Consider the following 25,494-nt stretch of genomic DNA (forward strand, 5'->3'; position numbering starts at 1 on the left):
TAAAACGTTCGGTTACACCCGAACTTAGCCCTTCCCTACTTGTTTTGTTTTGGCTTCTTGTTTTTTAATATTTATTTATCATAAAGGAAGTTCTACCAATTTACATTGTCATTGCGTGGTTGGAACTTAATGTAGTTTGTATTATTTTTACCTCAACATTAGTTTAGTTTGTTTGATGTTTTTACGAATCTATCACACGGTGAGAACGGTGAAAGATTGACGACTAAACTTACAAGAACTCCCGCAGACGGAAATGCATGTTTGAAATGGTAAGTCGCTATAGTTGAAACCCACAGATTTAATGAACATATTTGGGTTCCAGTAAAGCAAACAGTAGTGCAGAAACAATAATAAAAAAAACTATTTGACTAGAGAGAAAAAATACTATCTATAAGACTATTATAAAGAGGAAAGATTTGTATGTATGTTTGTAATGAATAAACTCAAAACTTACGGTGCCGATTTCAAAAATTCTTTCAATATTGGAAAGCTACATTCACCCTGAGTAACATAGCCTATATTTATTACTAGAATCTTAAAATCTGGAAATTAGCTCCCAGGTGAGGGAATCAAAAAGAATCTTAACCTTAAACTGAATAATAAAATATGAGAAATATACAAGAACGCACTTGGGAGTCCAACTCTGAGCGTTCCCTAAGCCTACATAATCAGAGAGAAAGACAACGGACATGAAAGACTAGATGTCGTAATCAAGTTTTAGCTCATTGCAAATAAAAAATAATTTCATGTTCGAATTTTCCTCACTTTAAAGAAATTTCCGTTTAGTCGCGTTATAAAGTTAAAAATAATTCTAAAACCGCACGCTTATGTATAAGCTACGAAAATTTGTTTTGTGGTTTCTTCATTAAACGAGATAAATTAAATACTGAAATTGTATGTAGGTAGTTTAATATAATGTTTTTGTGGTTACTAAATACATTAGAAACAAAAAAAAAAAAAAAAATTACGAAAAAAAATTGAAAAAACTTAGTGGTAAGTTGTGCCTGGCAGGTGTATTTACGCATTTAGAAGTGACACGTTTATCCAATTATAAGAAGCTGTAGTTCAAGTTTAATTTTATATTCTCGTATAGACTTGATGTTTACAACGGCAAAGGAATTTCTCATATACATAGATACATATGCCCTCGATAACATGCCACAATGGAGATTCATTTAAGAGATTACTTACGGCAATCAACAACAACAAGGCATTTGGCTGAATTGTCTCTAAACTCAGGGAAGTTCTTCTTCACTACAAAAGCATTAGGTTTAGGCTAGGTCCAGAGATGCAATGGAAATCTTTTAGTTCTATGAAAAAAAAAAAACATCTATCAACGCTGCCACGGTGGCTTTGAATGGTACAACATTCATTGCGGGTAGCCGCAGAGAAGTCCCAGCGGCTTAATTCTGTTTAAAGTAACGATCCAATTACAAGCTTATGGACTTTATGCGCGAATATGCACACAGCTTAGGGCTTGGCCTGTATAATTAATATTATAGGCTAAATATAATCTGGTCTCAATTTGAGTTCATAGAAAACTCGAAAAAAGATCCCATAAACCAAAAGTTTCTCAAGAAGGGTAAAAGAAAATCAAAAAATATCCAAGAAATAGACTAAAAATATAAAAATGTATTTTTCCCTAGTGGCAACACTATCAAATGTTATACATAAGAAATATGAATTTATGCAGCACTCTCTCGAATCAAAGTGTTCGCTTCATATTTGCTTTGGTTATTTGGTTTGTGCGCTTATTGTGGGACCAAGCGAATCAGCGATCTAACATTTTCAGTCTGAGTAGAGGTTGAACGAGTAAGTCTATGCCGCACGATACAAAGTGCACGTTCTAATAAGTGTTAACATTAATAATATTTTATATTTTGTATATATTATAGTCAATTTGGTTAATGTGGAAATTAAAAAAAGTAATTTTATGCTTTTTACAATGGAATAACTGTTTTCATTCCATACGTCAAATATATAACTTCGTCTGCATAAAACTGCTCAGTCAACTGCTGATTGCAGTTTGATCGTATTGTCTCATCGTAGGTGCTCGTTTTACGCTCTTCGCTTGTGCGTGTTAGTGACAAATCCGTATGTGGAAGCACACGATCACCTACGCTCTTTCATCAATACAGAGAGCTTTATATTCTTTGTAGGCTCTTTCGTCGATGTTCTGGTTACAATTAGTAGCTATGGTATCGAGAAATTTTCCACAGTATCGCGTGAATAGCGAAGCAAATACGTTCAAATTACATTCACTTCGGGTGTTGCTACGGTATGAAGTCTACATTTGATAGTATATAGTATATATGTAGTATAAGATAAGCTTTGCTTTACGCATTTGTTGTTTTTTCACGATATTGTAATTTTGTTATAATGGGAGTGGCGATCTATATTGATCATATTAATTTAGTGATATATACAAACAAGTACAAAAAAAGAAAATCTTCTTTAAACAGAAAAGTGTGTCAGTATTTGAGGGAAAACCCCGAATTCAGTGTTAATATACATATTTATGCAAGTATGTGATAAGAGAGGGTCTCTCCGGATTAATAATGTGTAGTATGTTGCTGGCACATACTTACACTTTTATACTGCGTGTTAGTGACAATCCGTATGTGTAAGTATACGATCACTTGAGCTCTTTCCTCAACGCAGAGACTTTATAATATTTGCATGCTCTTTCATCGAGGTTCGGGGTGCAGTTAGTAGCTATGGTATCGAAAAATTGTTCTCAGTGTAGCGTGAGCGTGAACAGAACATCATTCACTTCGTGCGTTGTTACGGAAAAAGTATACATATATAAAATAGAATATATATAGTACATACGAGTATATACATATACACTTTGAATAATTCACTAGTTGTTTTTCCCCGATATTGTAATTTTATAATAACGGGAATAGTGATTTACATTGATCATATTAACTTGGAGATATATTAAAAAAAGGTACAATAAAAAATTATGCTCTCTTTATGTACATACCATGTAACATTTGCTGAATTCTCCATCCGGTCTGACGCTAAGTGAGAGTCAACATTTGAGAGTGCTGTTAGTTGTATCGCTCAGAGTGACAAATTTTGTATATATTTATTGTTGTTTACAGATATTTAGCCGCTCACTTTTGGTTGGTTACTAGTTCTCTACAATTTGGTGATAACAAGATTGAGCGAATAAATCTCAGTAATATCTCAGCACATAGCTGCCGCAGTGACGAAATTTATTTAGATTTGGTGGATTTTTAAAGTGAACAAAGGAGAAATAATTAAAAAAGAAGAAATAATTAAATTATAAGAAATTTATATATGAAAACATACAGTTACAACATACATTCGTATGTAAGCGAAAAAAAAAATTAATTTTTTATTTCAATTTAAACGCTTTCCTCCTCCTTAGGATGTTTGCAAAAAATAAATAAGAGTGTAAATTAAATTGTCACATTATGATCAAGATTTATCATAAAGAACATTTCTATGAAAATAGTGTTTTCCTGGAAGTACAAAAAACAAAGTTTGCTTTAATCGTTTATGTTATTATTCTTGTTTTTTCTTAAAAAAAAGGAAACAAAGCGTTAATACTAATTTCTGTTGTTTTTATAGAAAACTTAAACAAATAAAAAACAAGTAAATTCTCCGACTACTACATCTTCCTTCTTTAATTATGTATATTTTTGCCGTTTTATATTTTATTTACTAATTTTTTCGCTTTTGTTTTAGTTTTCTTTTTATACTCTCGCAACAAAGTTGCTAAAGAGAGTATTATAGTTTTGTTCACATAACGGTTGTTTGTAACACCCAAAACTAAACGAGTTAGATACATATATACCATCAGGGTGAAGAGTGGAGTTCAAATCCGAATGTCTGTCTGTCCGTCCGTCCGTCTGTGCAAGCTGTAACTTGAGTAAAAATTAAGATATCTTAATGAAACTTGGTACACTTATTTCTTGGCACCACTGCCACGCCCACAAAATGGCGAAAACCGAAAACACATAATGTGCCATAACTAAGCCATAAATAAAGCTATGGAAATAAAAATTGGTATGAAGGGGCATATTTGGATGTATTTTTTTTTTGGGGAAGTGGGCGTGACCCCGCCCCCAAATAGGTTCTTTGTACATATCTCGCAAACCAATAGAGCTATATAAACCAAACTTTCTGCAGTCGTTTTTTAGCCACTTCCGTCCAAAAATTTAAATCGGATAATAACCTCACCCACCTCCCATACAAAGGTTATGTTGAAAATTACTAAAAGTTGGTTAACTCACTAACCAAAAACGTCAGAAACACTAAATTTCACATAAGAAATGGCAGATGCAAGCTGCACTCTGATTTTTTTACAAAATGGAAAATGGGCGTGGCGTCGCCCACTTATGGGTCTAAAACCATAGCTCAGGAACTACTAGACCGATTTCAATGAAACTTGGTTTGTTTGTTTAGTTTCCTTACATCCCAATGATATGATGTGAAAATAGGCCAAATCGCTTCACAACCACGCGTACTTCCTATATACCCGAACTTTGAAGACGATCTGAATCGTTTACTTTACAATATATAAAGTAAGCACTAATGCAGATATCGGTGCAGAACTTTGCACAAATACTACGTTTATAGTGTGGCAGCTCCATTCTAATAATCGCCGAAATCGGACCATAGGTTTTTTAAGCCCCCATATATCGAATACGAGGGCCTCGGTGCTTCTAACCTAATATTATGGTTACCAACTTTCAATGGACTTTATACAATACACATATATGACGAATATGTGGGTCAAATTGTATAATATAAATAAAGTTAAATAAATCAATTGCGAGAGTATAAAACGTTCGGTTACACCCGAACTTAGCCCTTCCCTACTTGTTTTGTTTTGGCTTCTTGTTTTTTAATATTTATTTATCATAAAGGAAGTTCTACCAATTTACATTGTCATTGCGTGGTTGGAACTTAATGTAGTTTGTATTATTTTTACCTCAACATTAGTTTAGTTTGTTTGATGTTTTTACGAATCTATCACACGGTGAGAACGGTGAAAGATTGACGACTAAACTTACAAGAACTCCCGCAGACGGAAATGCATGTTTGAAATGGTAAGTCGCTATAGTTGAAACCCACAGATTTAATGAACATATTTGGGTTCCAGTAAAGCAAACAGTAGTGCAGAAACAATAATAAAAAAAACTATTTGACTAGAGAGAAAAAATACTATCTATAAGACTATTATAAAGAGGAAAGATTTGTATGTATGTTTGTAATGAATAAACTCAAAACTTACGGTGCCGATTTCAAAAATTCTTTCAATATTGGAAAGCTACATTCACCCTGAGTAACATAGCCTATATTTATTACTAGAATCTTAAAATCTGGAAATTAGCTCCCAGGTGAGGGAATCAAAAAGAATCTTAACCTTAAACTGAATAATAAAATATGAGAAATATACAAGAACGCACTTGGGAGTCCAACTCTGAGCGTTCCCTAAGCCTACATAATCAGAGAGAAAGACAACGGACATGAAAGACTAGATGTCGTAATCAAGTTTTAGCTCATTGCAAATAAAAAATAATTTCATGTTCGAATTTTCCTCACTTTAAAGAAATTTCCGTTTAGTCGCGTTATAAAGTTAAAAATAATTCTAAAACCGCACGCTTATGTATAAGCTACGAAAATTTGTTTTGTGGTTTCTTCATTAAACGAGATAAATTAAATACTGAAATTGTATGTAGGTAGTTTAATATAATGTTTTTGTGGTTACTAAATACATTAGAAACAAAAAAAAAAAAAAAAATTACGAAAAAAAATTGAAAAAACTTAGTGGTAAGTTGTGCCTGGCAGGTGTATTTACGCATTTAGAAGTGACACGTTTATCCAATTATAAGAAGCTGTAGTTCAAGTTTAATTTTATATTCTCGTATAGACTTGATGTTTACAACGGCAAAGGAATTTCTCATATACATAGATACATATGCCCTCGATAACATGCCACAATGGAGATTCATTTAAGAGATTACTTACGGCAATCAACAACAACAAGGCATTTGGCTGAATTGTCTCTAAACTCAGGGAAGTTCTTCTTCACTACAAAAGCATTAGGTTTAGGCTAGGTCCAGAGATGCAATGGAAATCTTTTAGTTCTATGAAAAAAAAAAAACATCTATCAACGCTGCCACGGTGGCTTTGAATGGTACAACATTCATTGCGGGTAGCCGCAGAGAAGTCCCAGCGGCTTAATTCTGTTTAAAGTAACGATCCAATTACAAGCTTATGGACTTTATGCGCGAATATGCACACAGCTTAGGGCTTGGCCTGTATAATTAATATTATAGGCTAAATATAATCTGGTCTCAATTTGAGTTCATAGAAAACTCGAAAAAAGATCCCATAAACCAAAAGTTTCTCAAGAAGGGTAAAAGAAAATCAAAAAATATCCAAGAAATAGACTAAAAATATAAAAATGTATTTTTCCCTAGTGGCAACACTATCAAATGTTATACATAAGAAATATGAATTTATGCAGCACTCTCTCGAATCAAAGTGTTCGCTTCATATTTGCTTTGGTTATTTGGTTTGTGCGCTTATTGTGGGACCAAGCGAATCAGCGATCTAACATTTTCAGTCTGAGTAGAGGTTGAACGAGTAAGTCTATGCCGCACGATACAAAGTGCACGTTCTAATAAGTGTTAACATTAATAATATTTTATATTTTGTATATATTATAGTCAATTTGGTTAATGTGGAAATTAAAAAAAGTAATTTTATGCTTTTTACAATGGAATAACTGTTTTCATTCCATACGTCAAATATATAACTTCGTCTGCATAAAACTGCTCAGTCAACTGCTGATTGCAGTTTGATCGTATTGTCTCATCGTAGGTGCTCGTTTTACGCTCTTCGCTTGTGCGTGTTAGTGACAAATCCGTATGTGGAAGCACACGATCACCTACGCTCTTTCATCAATACAGAGAGCTTTATATTCTTTGTAGGCTCTTTCGTCGATGTTCTGGTTACAATTAGTAGCTATGGTATCGAGAAATTTTCCACAGTATCGCGTGAATAGCGAAGCAAATACGTTCAAATTACATTCACTTCGGGTGTTGCTACGGTATGAAGTCTACATTTGATAGTATATAGTATATATGTAGTATAAGATAAGCTTTGCTTTACGCATTTGTTGTTTTTTCACGATATTGTAATTTTGTTATAATGGGAGTGGCGATCTATATTGATCATATTAATTTAGTGATATATACAAACAAGTACAAAAAAAGAAAATCTTCTTTAAACAGAAAAGTGTGTCAGTATTTGAGGGAAAACCCCGAATTCAGTGTTAATATACATATTTATGCAAGTATGTGATAAGAGAGGGTCTCTCCGGATTAATAATGTGTAGTATGTTGCTGGCACATACTTACACTTTTATACTGCGTGTTAGTGACAATCCGTATGTGTAAGTATACGATCACTTGAGCTCTTTCCTCAACGCAGAGACTTTATAATATTTGCATGCTCTTTCATCGAGGTTCGGGGTGCAGTTAGTAGCTATGGTATCGAAAAATTGTTCTCAGTGTAGCGTGAGCGTGAACAGAACATCATTCACTTCGTGCGTTGTTACGGAAAAAGTATACATATATAAAATAGAATATATATAGTACATACGAGTATATACATATACACTTTGAATAATTCACTAGTTGTTTTTCCCCGATATTGTAATTTTATAATAACGGGAATAGTGATTTACATTGATCATATTAACTTGGAGATATATTAAAAAAAGGTACAATAAAAAATTATGCTCTCTTTATGTACATACCATGTAACATTTGCTGAATTCTCCATCCGGTCTGACGCTAAGTGAGAGTCAACATTTGAGAGTGCTGTTAGTTGTATCGCTCAGAGTGACAAATTTTGTATATATTTATTGTTGTTTACAGATATTTAGCCGCTCACTTTTGGTTGGTTACTAGTTCTCTACAATTTGGTGATAACAAGATTGAGCGAATAAATCTCAGTAATATCTCAGCACATAGCTGCCGCAGTGACGAAATTTATTTAGATTTGGTGGATTTTTAAAGTGAACAAAGGAGAAATAATTAAAAAAGAAGAAATAATTAAATTATAAGAAATTTATATATGAAAACATACAGTTACAACATACATTCGTATGTAAGCGAAAAAAAAAATTAATTTTTTATTTCAATTTAAACGCTTTCCTCCTCCTTAGGATGTTTGCAAAAAATAAATAAGAGTGTAAATTAAATTGTCACATTATGATCAAGATTTATCATAAAGAACATTTCTATGAAAATAGTGTTTTCCTGGAAGTATTAGAAATGAATATGACAATTGACAATCATGCAAAACACGTATATTTTATAAAGTGAAGGAATAAGATGGAGTTCAAAATTGAGTTACATGGGAAGTTGTCGTGGTTGTGAACCGATTTCATCTATTTTCCACACGTGTCATCGGGGTATCAAGAAAATATTATAGTAGTTCCTAAGATATGGTTTTTGACCCATAAGTGGGCGATGCCACGCCCATTTTCAATTTTGTAAAAAAATCTGAATGCAGCTTCCTTCTGCAATTTCTTCTGTAAAATTTAGTGTTTCTGTCGTTTTTTGTTAGTGAGATAACCCACTTTTAGTAATTTTCAACCTAACCTTTGTATGGGAGGTGGGCGTGGTTATTATCCGATTTCAGCTATTTTCATGGTGTGTGATGGGGTACGTAAGAGAACCGACTGCAGAAAGTTTGGTTTATATAGCTTTATTGGTTTACGAAATATATGCAAATAACCGTTTTGAGGACGGGGCCACGCCTACTTCTACAAAAAAATTACATCCGTATATGTCCCTTCCTAGTGCGACCCTTTATTATAAATTTTATTTTTAGAACTTTGTTTATGGCTTAGTTATGACACTTTATGTGTTTTTGGTTTTCGCAATTTTGTGGGCGTGGCAATGGTTTCGAAAGCAACCTTCTCATGTTCCCAAGGAACATGTGTTCCAAGTTTCATTAAGATATCTCAATTTTCACTCAAGTTATCGCTTGAACAGACAGACGGACGGACAGACATCCTGATTTCAACTCCACTCGTCATCCTGATCATTTATATATATATAACCCCATATCCAACTCTTCTATTTCTTGGTGACACAAACATCCGTTATGTGAACAAAACTATAATACTTTCTTAGCAACTTTTGTTGCGAGTGTATAAAAAATGGATCGAGAGGGGCGCGAACACTTAATGAAGAACATAATTAGGGATCAGAAATATGTACTGAAATGGAAAGAGCTTCGGAAATACATATGGTTGAGCAAGTATACAATTCAGAAAACATTACGGCGTAATGGTTATCTTCAAATTATCGTCACCAACAGCGCAACGAACACCGCTTATATCTGAATCGAACAGTCGAAAACGCATAACTTTCGCACTTGAAGACAGACAGTGCTTTTCACAGACGAAAGCATATGTAATCTTTTCGGCGATGATGGTCCATAAAAAGTTTAGCGAAAACCGGACACAACGCTTCTAACTTAAAATTTGCGGTGTATGGTTAAATATGGTGGAGGCAACTTAATTGTTAGGGGATGTATGGCAGTTTCAGGATTTGGAAAGCTGATCTTTATTAGAAGAAAATTTGACAATGTACAATATTTAGAAATTTTGAAATAGAATAAATTTAAAGCAGTCGGTTGAAAAAATGGACTTAACTGGTGATTATGTTTTACAACAACACAACGACCCAAAGCATACTCCATATTCGGTTCGCGAATGGACATAATAGTAAAGATATTGATTACATAAATGTGTCGCGTAAGATAAAATATGACGCAAAAAATTTATTCGGTTTAAGCTTTATTAATTTATCATTTTTATTTTGAAATATATTCAATCAATTTGCATATAAATTATACTATTTCCAAGCTTCCTTTTATTTATATAAGAACTTTTTTTCATTTGACGGAAATTTTTCTTTTAGAGTTCCGTACGTTGAAATATGACGGTGATTGTATATAAAGATGACTTAAGACTTTTAATATTCTTTAGTGCCTAATTTCTGAACTTAGAGGTTGTTTCGATTAAGATCTTTGTTTACTGCTAATAACTTATTGTGGTACGTTTATTGTCGAACTCAGGGTTTTCTTCAAGAAGAGTATTACTCGTTCAAAGTATTAATCGTTCTTGGCATCGAATCCACTAACATTAATATCCGGAAACGGCGCTGGAGTTTCAATACTTTCGTGTAGTTATAGAGCGCCCATTACCGTCCATTAAATGAGGTGTGTTGAGGGTCGTTGTCTGCGTAAAGCTTAAAAGTGGTTCGGATTCCCATTTTCTCAGCACTTGGTATGGCTTTCTTTTGAGGATATCTATGTAAGTGGTTCATAATATTGTCGATAAAAAAAAAAAATTACTGACTCCGTGTACTGACATACATCCCCACACCATTACATATCCTCCTCCATGTTTGACAGTCGCACTCAAATTAGCTAAATCCATTTCGTTATTTGGATTTCTCCACACTGTTTGTCCGCCATCTGACGCAAATATGTCGAACTCTGAATCATCAGTGAAAATAACATTATACCAGTACTCTGATAAATGGTTTCTTCAGAGCAGTCCTTCCATGAAAATTGTTTTTACGAAGCACTCTCCTTACTGTTGTGTCTCTGACTTCCTTTTGGAAGTAAATTTTTGGTTCGTTGCTTTTTGGAGCTGATATTCTTGGGTTTGCCTTCACTTGATGTGTAATCCATCTCTCATCATTTGTGGTCAATTTAAGTTCTTCGGGAGGTGTTGCTTACTTTTGCTAAATTCTAATGCTGAAAACTTTAAAAACTTCAAGAATAAACTCAACTTCAACTTTAAATTCTAAAATCGTGGTTTTCCCCAAAATCTATTTCAAATAATCAGCTGTACGTTTTTAGGTGCGCCACATTTTGTTGTGATTTTACGATATTGCCAGAATTAAACAAAACACAAAGAAATGTCCATCTTTTTTGAAAATTTTTCATTAACATAATCCAAAATGTTGAATGAAATCATATTATGAGTAGAAAAGTTCATTGGTTTGCAAATTATCAAACAATTTTTTAGACCACCGTTTCTGTACGATTTTAAGTGACACTCACTGTAGTAATGAAAGTAAAGCTCAAGTTGAATTAACGTTACTTTAAATAATTATTTTCCATCTAATATTTTATAATCACAACAGCAAAGTCCAATAATAAAAATGGCCACAAGTTCTACGCAAACAACTTTTTCACAAAGTAATTTGAGTGAATTGAAACCACTTTTCATGGACAAGTTAATGAAGAAAATATTTCGCTTCTACGATGAACAGTCTCTAATTGATGTGACTTTTAAAGTTTCTAACCCAAAGGCTTTGTAAGTATTACATAGTTTGAATCTTACATAAAATTAAATTGTTTTATATATATAATTTTTATTTTTCACAGTATACCCGCGCATCGTTTAATACTCTCAGCAGCGAGTCCTTACTTCGAAAACCTCTTCAACGGGGATCAAGGCAATGCTCTTGTCATCGAAATAAATGACATCGATAGCGATATCTTTGAGCGCTTAATAACTTTTTGCTACACCGGAAAAGCGCTGTTTACCGTTAACAATGTCGCTGCGACGCTGAAGGCGGCAATCGTGTTGCAATTGGAAGATGCCGCAACCACTTGTGTGGAATTCATTATGGCGCACATCGATGAATGTACATTACAAGGTGTGTACGCGCTAGAACGCGAAACGGAATGTGAAATTCTCAAGCGAAAAATCCACGAATACGAAATACAGAATTTCATGGAGGTGAGTCTATTCAATCAATGGGGACCAATGGCGTAATTAAAATTTCGTTTTTTGCCAATACTAGATTAGCCAACGGGACGAGTTTCTCAATTTTGATATTGAGAAATTGCAATGTCTTCTCGAATCGGACAATTTAAATATAGCCTGTGAGGAAGATGCATATGGTGCCATAACTCGTTGGTTTAATCACGATGTTTCTGCGCGTCAAGAACATCTACCTCGTTTAGTCGCTTGCCTGCGGCTCACGCAATTCGATGTGGACTTCCTCTTGACTCACATTCAGTCATTACCTGGCTGTGAGTCGTTGGCCTTCAAGGTGTTAGCGTGGATCAGTAAGCCCGCAGCACGAACTAAGATAATTGTCCGATTTACAGAACCACGTGGGATCAGTGCTGGGAATTCTGCTGAGAAAACATTACTGGTTGTTTGCAAAGAGGTAAGCGCTCACAGCGATTCATATTCAAAATTTAATATCTCTAATTAATATATGTATAATATTTATTTTTGATATAATTAAAGTATAATTCGACGAAGTCATGTGTACTTCAATATAACAAAACTGTGGACCAATGGCAAAAATATGCGAATCTAAATGAGGATAGTGCGAACTCTACTGTGATTTTAAAGGATGACAATTTGTTATTTATTGGTGGAAGTGATGCATATTCGCCATTATCCAAAAGATTTCTCAGCTGGAAAATAAAAAATAAAACATGGCGAGAATTGCCAGAAATGAATCAAGCAAGATGCAGCCATAGTCTTGTCGAATTATATGGAAAAATCTACGCGATTGGTGGTTGTAATATTGGTAATAAAACTGTTCTGCAGTCAGTTGAAAGGTAAGTATGTATAAATCTAGTGTCCGACCTATTCCCAATTCTTGGCCTATGCTAATGCTAATTAATCAGTCATTTAGCAAAGATGGCCATTATTTAATTCATTCATGAACAAATTTATTTAGTAAATTAGTAGAAAAACAAAAGAAAACTAAATATGTACAAAGTCAGGAAGACACGTTCACTTAGTAGTGAACCGCCAACGCGCGCTGTAGATAAGATATAAATTAAATTATATTCTAGTTAACTATTTGATATAGTGAATGTCATGAAAATAATTGAAAACATTTTCTCTTCCACAATATCCTTGGTTAACCTGTCTCTAGCTAACACAGGTAGATTCAATGGTATTTCCGCACGTGAATATGCAATTTATAATTGCACATGAGAAAACCATGGATTCTCTAAATCTAAATCCAAAAGAACACTGTTTGGCCTTGAGACTTTTACAAAAGACAAACGTTGTAGCCTTCTGGAGGGTAAATATATAAAATTCTGACCGTGGCATTGGAATATGTGGCAACCGGACCAGAAATTTCTTTAATATTTTCAATCAAAAATGTTACTTCAATAATATTTTCGGTGATCTTTTTGTTTTACCAAACGTGAACTGTTGGATAATAGAGGTGAATGATAATTATTTTATATTCTCGGGAAAATACCTCAAATAATTGATTGTTTCTGTAAATAATAGATCCGGCTGCATTGCGTATTTGGTGGCAGTTCTACAAATTATACAGTTCCAAAAATTTAACAATTATTTTCGAGAAATTTTTGTGCTGACGGATCAATTTGAAGTTGCACGCGATTGAGGTGTTTCAACATTTCGCCATACAAATTACTGTTTCGCACATGCGTTAATCTCACCGGCGAAAGTAGAGCGAAAAATGGAAAGTAAAGTCCGTTCCAAATCACCAGGCAGTTTGCTACAGCTTCGAAATTTTGATCGCTACCGATAAATTAAAATGCAAATATTTTGCAAATGAAGGTATATTTCGCAATCTTCATTTGTACTGACAGGATTTAAAGTTATGATATATTTGCACCCAATTTGGATTAAATAGGCCAAAGAGTCACCACTCAATGTCACGCCCAAGGTCGAGTTTTCTGAGGGAAGCCCTTACTTTAATAGTTCCTAGTATCTTTACTCTAAAATTTACTTTTTCTAAAGTTTTTCGTCTGCTTTGATGGACTTTAGGAAAAATCTCTTTTTGGCTGTAAACTCGTCAAAGTACCAACACTTTTTTTACAGCAGATAACATTCCGTATCGTGATCCTTTGTTCTAAATGTTATAGCTTAATTTGTAGTTTTGTTAAATGCCCTTTTTGTTTAACTGCATTTTTTAATCGTTGCAATAGTTTGATCTTATCCATACCAATATCAACCTTTTCATAGTGTCTAGAATTAGTGTGCTATGTTTTGTCAAGAAATATCGATCAAATTATCAATTTATCAAATACACTTCTTTAGCGTAACCATCCACCGTTGATGAAAAGTGGTTCAGTAACAAAAACGTCAAGCGAAAACGATCGAAATCGATCAAAAGGTGGGCGGCAAAGCAATGATTGACGGGCAGGAAGGTTTCGCTATGCGTGTGATGGATTTGACAGACAATAATTTACTTTGAGCCACCCTCCTACGTCCAAATTTAATTCAAACCTGTACTGTCAACAATGGGATGTTTGAAGGAAGCAATTGCTTAGATGGGTAAGAATTGTGTTCCATCAGGATAACACCAAGCCATATATATCGATGGACCCTTCGAAAACGTCGTTTCAGACGTTTCGGTTCGTTTATATCCACCAGCTAGAGCCAATTATGTAGCTTATTCGCCGTTAATATAATGCAAAAGTAGCTGATTTGTTTTTACTAGTCCTTATTTTATTATGCTGAGGAATGAATGACCCACAATGAATCGAACTGTTTTTTAAAAGGCAATCAGAAGAATTCATGTTTTAAGCAATACATATTTTGATAACGAATTTAAAAAGTGAATAACAAAACATGGAATCGCATGTGGAAGAATAAAAAATAGGCAAATTTTCTCCTGTCGTTAATGTTACGAAACACAATGCTGATCACTTCAATGTAATAAATAAGTATTAATTTTTTATTGTTTATTTCCAGGTATAAGACATCCAATGGTTGGAAGTTCGTGGCACCTTTGCTTAAAGCACGATACGATGCCGGTGCAGTGGCTTTCAATGGTAAAATTTACATAATGGGCGGCAACTGGTATAATGGTTACTTAAAAAGTGTTGAATGCTATAATACCGATTCGAATAGTTGGAGTAAATGTGCAGATATGAGATATAATCATGTAAAGCCTGCTGTAAGTTAGATGTAAAACTAATGGTTTATGTAATTAGCACAACTTGAAAACTTTTTGAAATAATAGGCTCATTTATGAATATGAAGCTCTCACTTTAAACTATTTAGCAAACTTTGGGGGAAAAATTATTAAAATTTTACCCAATTTCTATTTGTTAATTAAATTTTCGCGAAATCTTTTTCGGGAAGCAAAGATCAACTTTTGAAATGCTGTGGAACCAAACGGTTGACATTGTATAATTTAGTAACGCGCATTACATCAGGCCACGTACACATCGAGTTAGTACTAAAGTGTGTGAGGTGGCTGAGATAATCGAAACATATATAGGATGTGTGTGATAGACCGTTAAATAACGATTCGATTTGTGTGAACCTGTATTTTTATTATTATCAAGTAAAAATTGTTCACCAAGCAATCTCTTAAAATTATTTAGCAATTACATACTGGGGGATGGGTTCATATGTAGAAGTTCACGCAAGTGAGGAAAGATCCTGATTGCCATTCACTTGGGAGTGCCCAGGAACGATTCTTTTGCATATGACTCAAGCAGCTCACGACTTCCGGTTTTAGACCAAGTATCCTCTGGGTAGCCAACAGACATCCGCTTGAAGGCGAGCTAAAGTGAGAAGGCGAAGCCCGCTTATGCGGTTGTGCCTAGGGCTTGGGACCCACCACATAAAAACGAAGTACCAATGAAAAATCTACGAAAGCCTCGGATGAGACACCCCCTTTTGATGACGACCCCTGCAAACGTTTTAAGGATAATGATATAAGGGCATGCACCTGGAATGTCCGGACCCTTAATTGGGAAGTTGCCTCTGCCCAGCTGGTTGATGTCCTCATACGACTCAAAGCTGACATCACCGCCATCCAAAAAGTGCGATGGACGGGACAAGGACGGAAGAAGGTGGGTCCTTGTGACATCTACTACAGCGCCCATATAAAGGAGCGCAAATTTGGTGTTGGATTTGTGGTGGGAGAGAGACTCCGTCGCAGAGTCCTAGCATTCACCCCGGTGGATGAACGTCTTGCCACAATCCGCATCAAAGCGAGGTTCCTCAACATATCGCTGATTTGCGCCCACGCCCCAACGGAAGAGAAGGACGATGTGACCAAAGATGCTTTCTATGAGCGCCTAGAACGCACCTATGAGCGCTGCTCCCGCCACGATGTCAAAATCGTGCTTGGCGATTTTAACCCCAGGGTGGGTAAAGAAGGTGTATTTGGCACAACAGTCGGAAAATTCAGCCTCCATGACGAAACATCGCCAAACGGCCTGAGGCTGATCGACTTCGCTGGGGCCCGAAATATGGTTGTCTGTAGTACCAGATTCCAGCATAAAAAAATTTATCAAGCAACGTGGCCGTCCCCTGATCGAAACACGCGCAATCAAATCGATCACGTTGTGATAGATGGAAGACATGTCTCCAGTGTTTTAGACGTGCGTACGCTCCGAGGACCAAACATTGACTCGGACCATTATCTAGTAGCAGCAAAGATACGCACTCGCCTCTGTGCAGCAAAGAACGCCCGTCAACAAACACAAGGAAGGTTCGACGTCGAAAAGCTGCAATCACAACCGACAGCCACGAAATACTCTACTCGACTTGCACTCCTGCTCTCTGAGAGCACTCATCAGCATCTCGATATAAGGGAGCTGTGGAACGGCATCTCAAACTCATTTCATACCGCTGCAGCCGAAACAATTGGTCTCCGGCAACGCCAAAAAACCAGTTGGTATGATGAGAATTGTCGTTATGCAGTGGAGAGAAAACAGACTGCCTACCTCGCAACGTTGCGATCGATCGATAGATATCGAGAACTGAAGAGGGAAGCGAGACGCATTTGCAGACGTAAAAAGAAAGAGGCCGAAATGCGTGAGTATGAAAAGCTTGAAAAGCTGGCCGACATGGGTAATGCTCGAAAATTTTATGAAAAGATGAGGCGATTTACAGAAGGTTTCAAGACCGGAGCATTATCATGTAGGGACCGAGGAGGTAATCTGGTAACGGATGTCCAGAGCATACTGGGATTATGGAGGGAACACTTCTCCGACCTGCTCAATGGCAGTGAAAGTACAACACCAGGAGATGGCGAACCCGATTCCCCAATCGATGACGATGGAATAGATGTTCCATTACCCGACCATGAAGAAATTCGAATAGCAATTACCCGCTTGAAGAACAACAAAGCGGCGGTGGCCGATGGATTACCGGCCGTCTATTCAAATACGGCGGCGAAGAACTGATAAGGTGCATGCATCAGCTTCTTTGTAGAATATGCTGGGAAGAAAGCATGCATGACGATTGGAATCTTAGTGTGCTCAGCCCAGTCCATAAGAAGGGAGACCCCACAATCTGCGCCAACTACCGTGGTATAAGTCTCCTCAATATCGCATATAAGGTTTTGTCGAGCGTATTGTGTGAAAGACTAAAGACCACCGTCAACGAACTGATTGGACCTTATCAGTGTGGCTTTAGACCTGGAAAATCTACAATGGACCAGATATTCACCATGCGCCAAATCTTGGAAAAGACCCGAGAGAGAAGAATCGACACACACCACCTTTTTGTCGATTTTAAAGCTGCTTTCGACAGCATGAAAAGGAGCTGCCTTTACGCCGCGATGTCTGAATTTGGTATCCCTGCAAAACTAATACGGCTATGTAAGCTGATGTTGAGCAATACCAAAAGCTCCGTCAGGATCGGGAAGGACCTCTCCGAGCCGTTCGATACCAAACGAGGCTTCAGACAGGGTGACTCACTATCGTGCGACTTCTTCAATCTATTGCTGAAAATAAATAATACGAGCTGCAGAGCTAAATAGAGAGGGTACAATCTTCTACAATAGTGTACAGCTCCTGGCGTATGCCGATGTTTATCTGGGAGCCAGCATTAACAACACCAACAATGTCAGCCTTGAAATCCAACGCAGAATCACTCTTGCCAATAGGTGCTACTTTGGACTGAGTAGGCAATTGAAAAGTAAAGTCCTCTCTCGACGAACCAAAATCAAACTCTATAAGTCGCTCATTATTCCCGTCCTGATGTATGGCGCTGAAGCGTGGACGATGACAACATCCGATGAGACGACTCCTGGGGTTTTAGAGAGAAAGGTTTTGCGCAAGATTTATGGTTCTCTAAACATTGGCAACGGCGAATACCGCAGACGATGGAACGATGAGCAGTACGATTTATACGACGACATTGACATAGTTCAGCGAATAAAAAGACAGCGGCTACGCTGGCTAGGTCATATTGTACGGATGGAAGAAAACACTCCAGCTCTGAAAGTATTCGATGTAGTACCCGCTGGAGGAAGCCGCGGAAGAGGACGACCTCCACTCCGGTGGAAAGACCAAGTGCAAAGTGACCTGGCTTCACTTGGTGTTTCCAGTTGGCGCCAAAAAGCAAAAAGGAGGAATGAGTGGCGCGCTCTGGTGGATTCGGCTATAATAGCTTAAAGCGGTTCCTACGCCAAATATATATATATATACTGGCGATACAATAAAAAAATCCACTTGATTTCACTGAAGTATCTCTTCGCCAGATATTTCGAAAACTGTTAATGTGACTTTGTTTGAAGTGGAAATATTTTCAAATTTACACAAAACTTAAATATAAATATTATGACAATAGTCACAATCTTATTAAGCCGTCCTCTTACCCCCCATAAAGTTAATAAAATATTAATTCCTATTTTCTGTACTACAGGTAGCTGTACACAATGGTCACATCTATGTTTTTGGCGCTTATTATGGTTCCACCAACAGGGGTGTTGTTGAACGTTACGATCCTCAGCGAGACACGTGGTCTCAGGTACATTGCAGCTGATTTTTTTTCGAATTGTTTGATATTAAACTTAATTTTCCCAAAAAATTTCGCAGATTTGCTCTCTGGAAGATGATCCGTGGGGCATTCTCGCTTTCGTATCTTTTGACAATAAACTATGGACTATTGGTCACCGCAGTGAGCAGAGAATTACAGGAGTAGCAGTGTACGATGAGGCAAATGACAATTGGGTGCGGAAGAGATCATTGCCCAAAGGAAAAATATATTCTTGTTTTGTTGTTTCTTTGTCTTTACTGACATCAAAATAAACAAACAACATTTCTATTGTTGTTTGTTTTAATAAACTTATAAGAAATACACAAAATCTGGTTAATTTTCGATTTGAAAGAAGCGGCAAACTAATTTCTGTCTAACGCGAACCAAAAACTGAACGGTAAAAGTTTGTTGTAATTGTCAATGCTTTCGTTCTTGTTTTGGAATATATATATATAAATAATTTTTTTGTACATCTGTATCTCTAGCAGTGCTTGCAAAAATTTGGCCTTGTTTGTAAATGAAATATAGAGAACCTAATTGAAAAATCGAACACATAAGATTGGTCGCAAAGAATGGTGGAAATAAAATTATTATTACAATCACAGTTATGTTAATAAGTAAATGAATAAAGAATAAATAACAAAAAACATTAAAAAGAAAAAAAATTGAACTGTTTACTTAATATAACAAAATAGAATAGAACACACGAAACAAATACGCATGCACACACACGTACTTATGTTAATCAAGGCAAGAACTGATTCCATTCGCTGTACACCAGTGCGTAATATGCTGCACTCTCAAACTCTAGTGATTCTGCAAAGACTTATCTAGCGCTGAAACGCTGAAAGCGCAAATGTATGTGACAACCACGTTATAACAACTACAAAACGAAATGTAATGCGCTAAATTGCTGGTAGTTCAAGTGGATACACGAATAGCTTTCTGTTTTTCCATAGAAACTGGCTTGCGAAGCAACAGTCATGGTGTTACAGCGTAAGACAATCAGAAACTCGCGCTGAATCGAATGGATTGATGTGGAATTCGGGGCAAATAATTTGCTGAAATGTAGCTGCGAAGATTGAGAAAGATTGGAATATGAGAAAATGGAAAACTAATGAAATATTTAACGGATTTCTGTGATTCGAGATTGGATATTGGTAACATGAAATTAACTAGAATTTATAGAAAGAATTAAAAGAAATTCGAGATGCATATGGTACATTTCAGCATCTAAGAACCTAAAATTTTTATTCTCTCGCAACAAAAGTTGCTAAGAGAGCATTATAGATCATTATGTTCACATAACGGTTGTTTGTAAGTCAGAAAGCTATATGGTTATATATATCAAAATGATCAGCATGACGAGACTGGTTGAAATTCAGATGTCTGTCTATCCGTCCGTCCGTAGAACGGGTAACTTGAGTGTAAATTAAGATATCTTGACGAAAGTTGATACAAATATTCGTTGGCACCTTGAGGAGGTTAGTATTGAATGGGGCGAAATCAGACCATTGCCATGCCCACGAAAATCGAAAATTTGAGATAAAGGATCCCGCTGAGAAGGGGAATATCTGAATGTCGATTTTTTGTGGAGCTATATCAACCAAACTTTCTGCAGTCATTTCTCTTACGTACCCCATTACACACCATAAAATCTGATATAATCGGATTATAGCCACGCCCACCTTCCATACATAGGTTATGTCGAAAATTACTAAAAGTACATTGATTCACTAACGGCAAACGTCAGAATCACTAAAATTTACAGAGAGCTGCACTCAGATTTTTTTAAATATAAAATGGGCGGGGTGTCGACCACTTAAGGGTCTAAGAACCACATCTCAAAAACTACTCGATCCATTTCAATGAAATTCGGTACGTAATACTTTCTTGACATCCTGATAACACGCTTGGAAAATGGGCGAAATCGGTTCACATCCACGTCTACTATTCATATAACTGAATTTTGAATTCCATCTGATTCCTTCACATTATAATGTATACATAAAGAACGAATAAAGATAGCGGAATCAAACTTTACACAAATACTGTATATCATTTGTAACTTCAAACTTTTCACCGAATATATCGAAAAATATATAAATCTCTCATATATTTTAAAGTAATAATTCTTCTAATAGTGTGTCGTTGTTCTAAAAATTGTTAAAATCAGGTCATAACTTCCCCTAGCTCCCATATACCTAATTATAGGTTTTTCAAAAATACGGTGGGCTTTATTCCGCATATATCGGTTAATATGTGAGATATGTGTCTTAGCAAAATTAAGTGAGCGTATAGTCAGGAGGATGGGATCATGTGTAGAAGTTCACGCAAGTGAGGAAAGTTTTTGATTGTCACTCACTTGGGAGTGGCCAGAAACGATTCTTCTCCACATGGTTCAAGCAGCTCACGACTTCCGGTTTTAGACCAAGTATCCTCTGGGTAGCCAACAGACATCCGTTTGAAGGCGAGCTAAAGTGAGAAGGCGAAGCCCGCTTATGCGGTTGTGCGTAGGGTTTGGGACCCACCACATAAAAACACCCCCCAATGAAAAATCTACGAAAGCCTCGGATGAGACACCCCCCCTTTTGATGACGACCCCTGCAAACGTTTTAAGGATAATGATATAAGGGCATGCACCTGGAATGTCCGGACCCTTAATTGGGAAGGTGCCTCTGCCCAGCTGGTTGATGTCCTCATACGACTTAAGGCTGACATCACCGCCATCCAAGAAGTGCGATGGACGGGACAAGGACGGAAGAAGGTGGGTTCTTGTGACATCTACTACAGCGGCCATATAAAGGAGCGAAAATTTGGTGTTGGATTTGTGGTGGGAGAGAGACTCCGTCGCAGAGTCCTGGCATTCACCCCGGTGGATGAACGTCTAGCCACAATCCGCATCAAAGCGAGGTTCTTCAACATATCGCTGATTTGCGCCCACGCCCCAACGGAAGAGAAGGACGATGTGACCAAAGATGCTTTCTATGAGCGCCTAGAACGCACCTATGAGCGCTGCCCCCGCCACGATGTAAAAGTCGTGCTTGGTGATTTTAACGCCAGGGTGGGTAAAGAAGGTGTCTTTGGCACAACAGTCGGAAAATTCAGCCTCCATGACGAAACATCGCCAAACGGCCTGAGGCTGATCGACTTCGCTGGGGCCCGAAATATGGTCGTCTGTAGTACCAGATTCCAGCATAAGAAAATACATCAAGCTACTTGGCTGTCTCCTGATCGAAACACGCGGAACCAAATCGATCACGTTGTGATAGACGGAAGACATGTCTCCTGTGTTTTAGACGTGCGTACGCTCCGAGGACCAAATATAGACTCGGACCATTATCTGGTCGCAGCGAAGATACGCACCCGCCTCTGTGCAGCAAAGAATGCTCGTCAACAAACACAAGGAAGGTTCGACGTCGAAAAGCTGCAATCGCAACAGACAGCCACGAAATACTCTACTCGACTTGCACTCCTGCTCTCTGAGAGCACTCATCAGCATCTCGGTATAAGGGAACTGTGGAACGGCATCTCAAACTCACTGCGTACCGCTGCATCCGAAACAATTGGTTTTCGGCAACGACAAAAAACAAGCTGGTACGATGAGGAGTGCCGTCTCGCAGCGGAGAGAAAACAGACTGCCTACCTCGCAACATTGCAAACGACCACAACACGTGCGGGATGGGATAGATACCGAGAGCTGAAGAGGGAAGCGAGACGCATTTGCAGACAAAAAAAGAAAGAGGCCGAAATGCGTGAGTACGAAGAGCTTGAGAAGCTGGCAGACAGAGGGAATGCTCGAAAATTTTATGAAAAAATGAAGCGACTTAACGAAGGTTTCAAGACCGGAGCATCCTCATGTAGAGACCAAGGTGGTAATCTGGTAACCGATGTCCAGGGCATACTGGGATTATGGAGGGAACACTTCTCCGACCTGCTGAATGGCAGTGAGAGTACAACAACAGGAGATGGCGAACCCGATCCCCCAATCGATGACGATGGAACAGATGTTCCATTACCCGACCATGAAGAAATTCGAATAGCAATTACCCGCTTGAAGAACAACAAAGCAGCGGGGGCCGATAGATTACCGGCAGAACTATTCAAATACGGCGGCGAAGAACTGATAAGGTGCATGCATCAGCTTCTTTGCAGAATATGGTCGGAAGAAAGCATGCCTGACGATTGGAATCTCAGTGTGCTCTGCCCAATCCATAAAAAGGGAGATCCCACAATCTGCGCCAATTACCGTGGGATCAGCCTCCTAAATATCGCATACAAGGTTCTATCGAGCGTATTGTGTGAAAGACTAAAGCCCACCGTCAACAAACTGATTGGACATTATCAGTGTGGCTTTAGACCTGGAAAATCGACAACTGACCAGATATTCACCATGCGCCAAATCTTGGAAAAGACCCGAGAAAAGAGGATCGACACACACCACCTTTTTGTCGATTTTAAAGCTGCTTTCGACAGCACGAAAAGGAGTTGCCTTTACGCCGCGATGTCTGAATTTGGTATCCCCGCAAAACTAATACGGCTGTGTAAATTGACGTTGAGCAACACCAAAAGCTCCGTCATGATTGGGAAGGACCTCTCCGAGCCGTTCGATACCAAACGAGGTTTCAGACAAGGTGACTCACTATCGTGCGACTTCTTTAACCTGATGCTGGAAAAAATTATAAGAGCTGCAGAGCTAAACCGAGAAGGTACAATCTTCTACAAGAGTGTACAGCTCCTGGCGTACGCCGATGATATTGATATCATCGGAAGCAACAACCGCGCCGTTTGTTCTGCTTTTTCCCGCATGGATAAGGAGGCGAAGCGAATGGGTCTGGAGGTGAATGAGGACAAGACGAAATATCTCCTGTCATCAAACAAACAGTCGGCGCATTCGCGTCTTGGCTCCCACGTCACTGTTGACAGTCATAACTTCGAGGTCGTAGATAATTTCGTATACCTGGGATCCAGCATCAACAACACGAACAATGTCAGCCTCGAAATCCAGCGCAGAATAACTCTTGTCAACAGGTGCTACTTTGGACTGAGTAGGCAATTGAACAGTAAAGTCCTCTCTCGACGAACCAAAATCAAGCTCTACAAGTCGCTTATCATTCCCGTCCTGCTTTACGGTGCAGAAGCTTGGACGATGTCAACATCAGATGAGACGACACTAGGAGTTTTCGAGAGGAAAATTTTGCGCAAGATTTATGGTCCTCAGAACATTGGCAACGGCGAATACCGCAGACGATGGAACGATGAGCTGTACGAGTTATACGACGACATTGACATAGTTCAGCGAATAAAAAGACAGCGGCTACGCTGGCTAGGTCATGTTGTCCGAATGGACGAAAACACTCCAGCCCTGAAAGTGTTCGATGCAGTACCCGCCGGAGGAAGCCGAGGAAGGGGAAGGCCTCCACTCCGTTGGAGGGACCAGGGTGGAGAGCGACCTGGTTACACTTGGGATCTCCAACTGGCGCCGAACTGCGAAGGAGAGAGACAGGTGGCGCACTATCGTCGATTCGGCTATAACCGGCTAAACGGTTGCAACGCCAATCACATACATACATAGTCTTGGATATAGCGTACCTTGGTGGTGAAAATTAGTGAAATCGGTTCAGGAATTATCTCAGCTCTCATACATAATGAAATTATCAGGTTATCAGGACTTGAAAGCTGAGAGTAAAAATCATTATCATAGATTATGATATCAGAGGACCCGAACGTATAGTAACTATAAAACCGATTCTTCAGAATAGCGACATATGTAGTATAACTCCCGCTATTTAGAAGCTACAATCGTAAATTTGTATAATGTTTTCATTTATCAGTAGAAACAAGTACAGAGGAAAAATCATTAATATCGTATGACTATATCATGTAGTTCCCATACTACCTATGACTCAAATCTGATATTTTGTCCTATAACTTGTCCAATTATGTAACTAGAAACATGAAATTTCAAGATTTTCCTAGTTACAATAAATATAAATTGTAAAATATAAATCTAAAATTATCAATGTCCGATGGCTAAAGAATATACATAGCTCCGAAACAACATTGTTCAGAATTTGTATTTTTTGCTATAAATAAGTAACTTCGATTGAGTAGTTACAAATATGAAATTTTGTTCTCATTTAAGCTATAATGGACACAAAATATGTACGAAAAATCATCGAAATCTGATTACTATAACATTTAGTTGTCATACAATCGATTGTTCAGATTGATGTTTTTTGCTATAACTTTGTCAGTTTAGCAACTACAAATTTGAAATTTCGTAATTTTTCAGTCGTAATAAATACAAAGTTTTTTTCCGAAGAGCATTATGATTGGGCAACCATAAAATACAGACATACAAACGATTTTCAAATTCAATAATTTAACATTTAAAATGTTCTAATAACTACATATATACAGTACTAGCTTTTTACCCGCGGCTTCGCCCGCAGTGGAGTCATTAAATAAGTATGAGAGATAAAGGGTAAGGGTATAATAATAGAAATGAGTCAATATGATAACTAAATTTGATTGTTTGGCTGAGATCAACAATTTTTAAAAATTACTACACACAGAAGTTTCAACACTTTAATATATGCTTATTGAAATGCAACAACAAATGTTAAAATACATTTCACCGTAATACAAATAAATAGTTCTGAATTCTAACA

At 37.4% G+C, this 25,494-nt stretch overlaps 1 protein-coding gene across 5 annotated transcripts in view; it reads left to right on the plus strand.

Moving 5' to 3' along the window:
* LOC128922203 (kelch-like protein 3) overlaps window positions 1–19,963 on the plus strand; it is a 386,371-nt gene extending 366,408 nt beyond the window's left edge. For 2 of the 5 annotated variants that reach the window (XM_054231984.1, XM_054231985.1), the window contains exons 2-8: window positions 11,223–11,395; window positions 11,467–11,824; window positions 11,889–12,260; window positions 12,344–12,663; window positions 14,789–14,993; window positions 18,707–18,811; window positions 18,880–19,473. In XM_054231984.1, the coding sequence (XP_054087959.1) occupies window positions 11,241–11,395; window positions 11,467–11,824; window positions 11,889–12,260; window positions 12,344–12,663; window positions 14,789–14,993; window positions 18,707–18,811; window positions 18,880–19,092 (1,728 nt within the window). In that variant the 5' untranslated portion in view covers window positions 11,223–11,240 and the 3' untranslated portion in view covers window positions 19,093–19,473. Of the gene's footprint in view, window positions 1–6,717; window positions 7,097–7,579; window positions 7,772–11,222; window positions 11,396–11,466; window positions 11,825–11,888; window positions 12,261–12,343; window positions 12,664–14,788; window positions 14,994–18,706; window positions 18,812–18,879 lie in introns of those variants that run through there. The other 3 variants (XM_054231983.1, XM_054231986.1, XM_054231987.1) reach the window with 3 other exon arrangements.
* Window positions 19,964–25,494: the final 5,531 nt, after the last annotated feature.

The sequence above is a fragment of the Zeugodacus cucurbitae genome, chromosome 5 (assembly GCF_028554725.1).
Source record: "Zeugodacus cucurbitae isolate PBARC_wt_2022May chromosome 5, idZeuCucr1.2, whole genome shotgun sequence".
In the NCBI taxonomy this organism is placed as follows: domain Eukaryota; kingdom Metazoa; phylum Arthropoda; class Insecta; order Diptera; family Tephritidae; genus Zeugodacus; species Zeugodacus cucurbitae.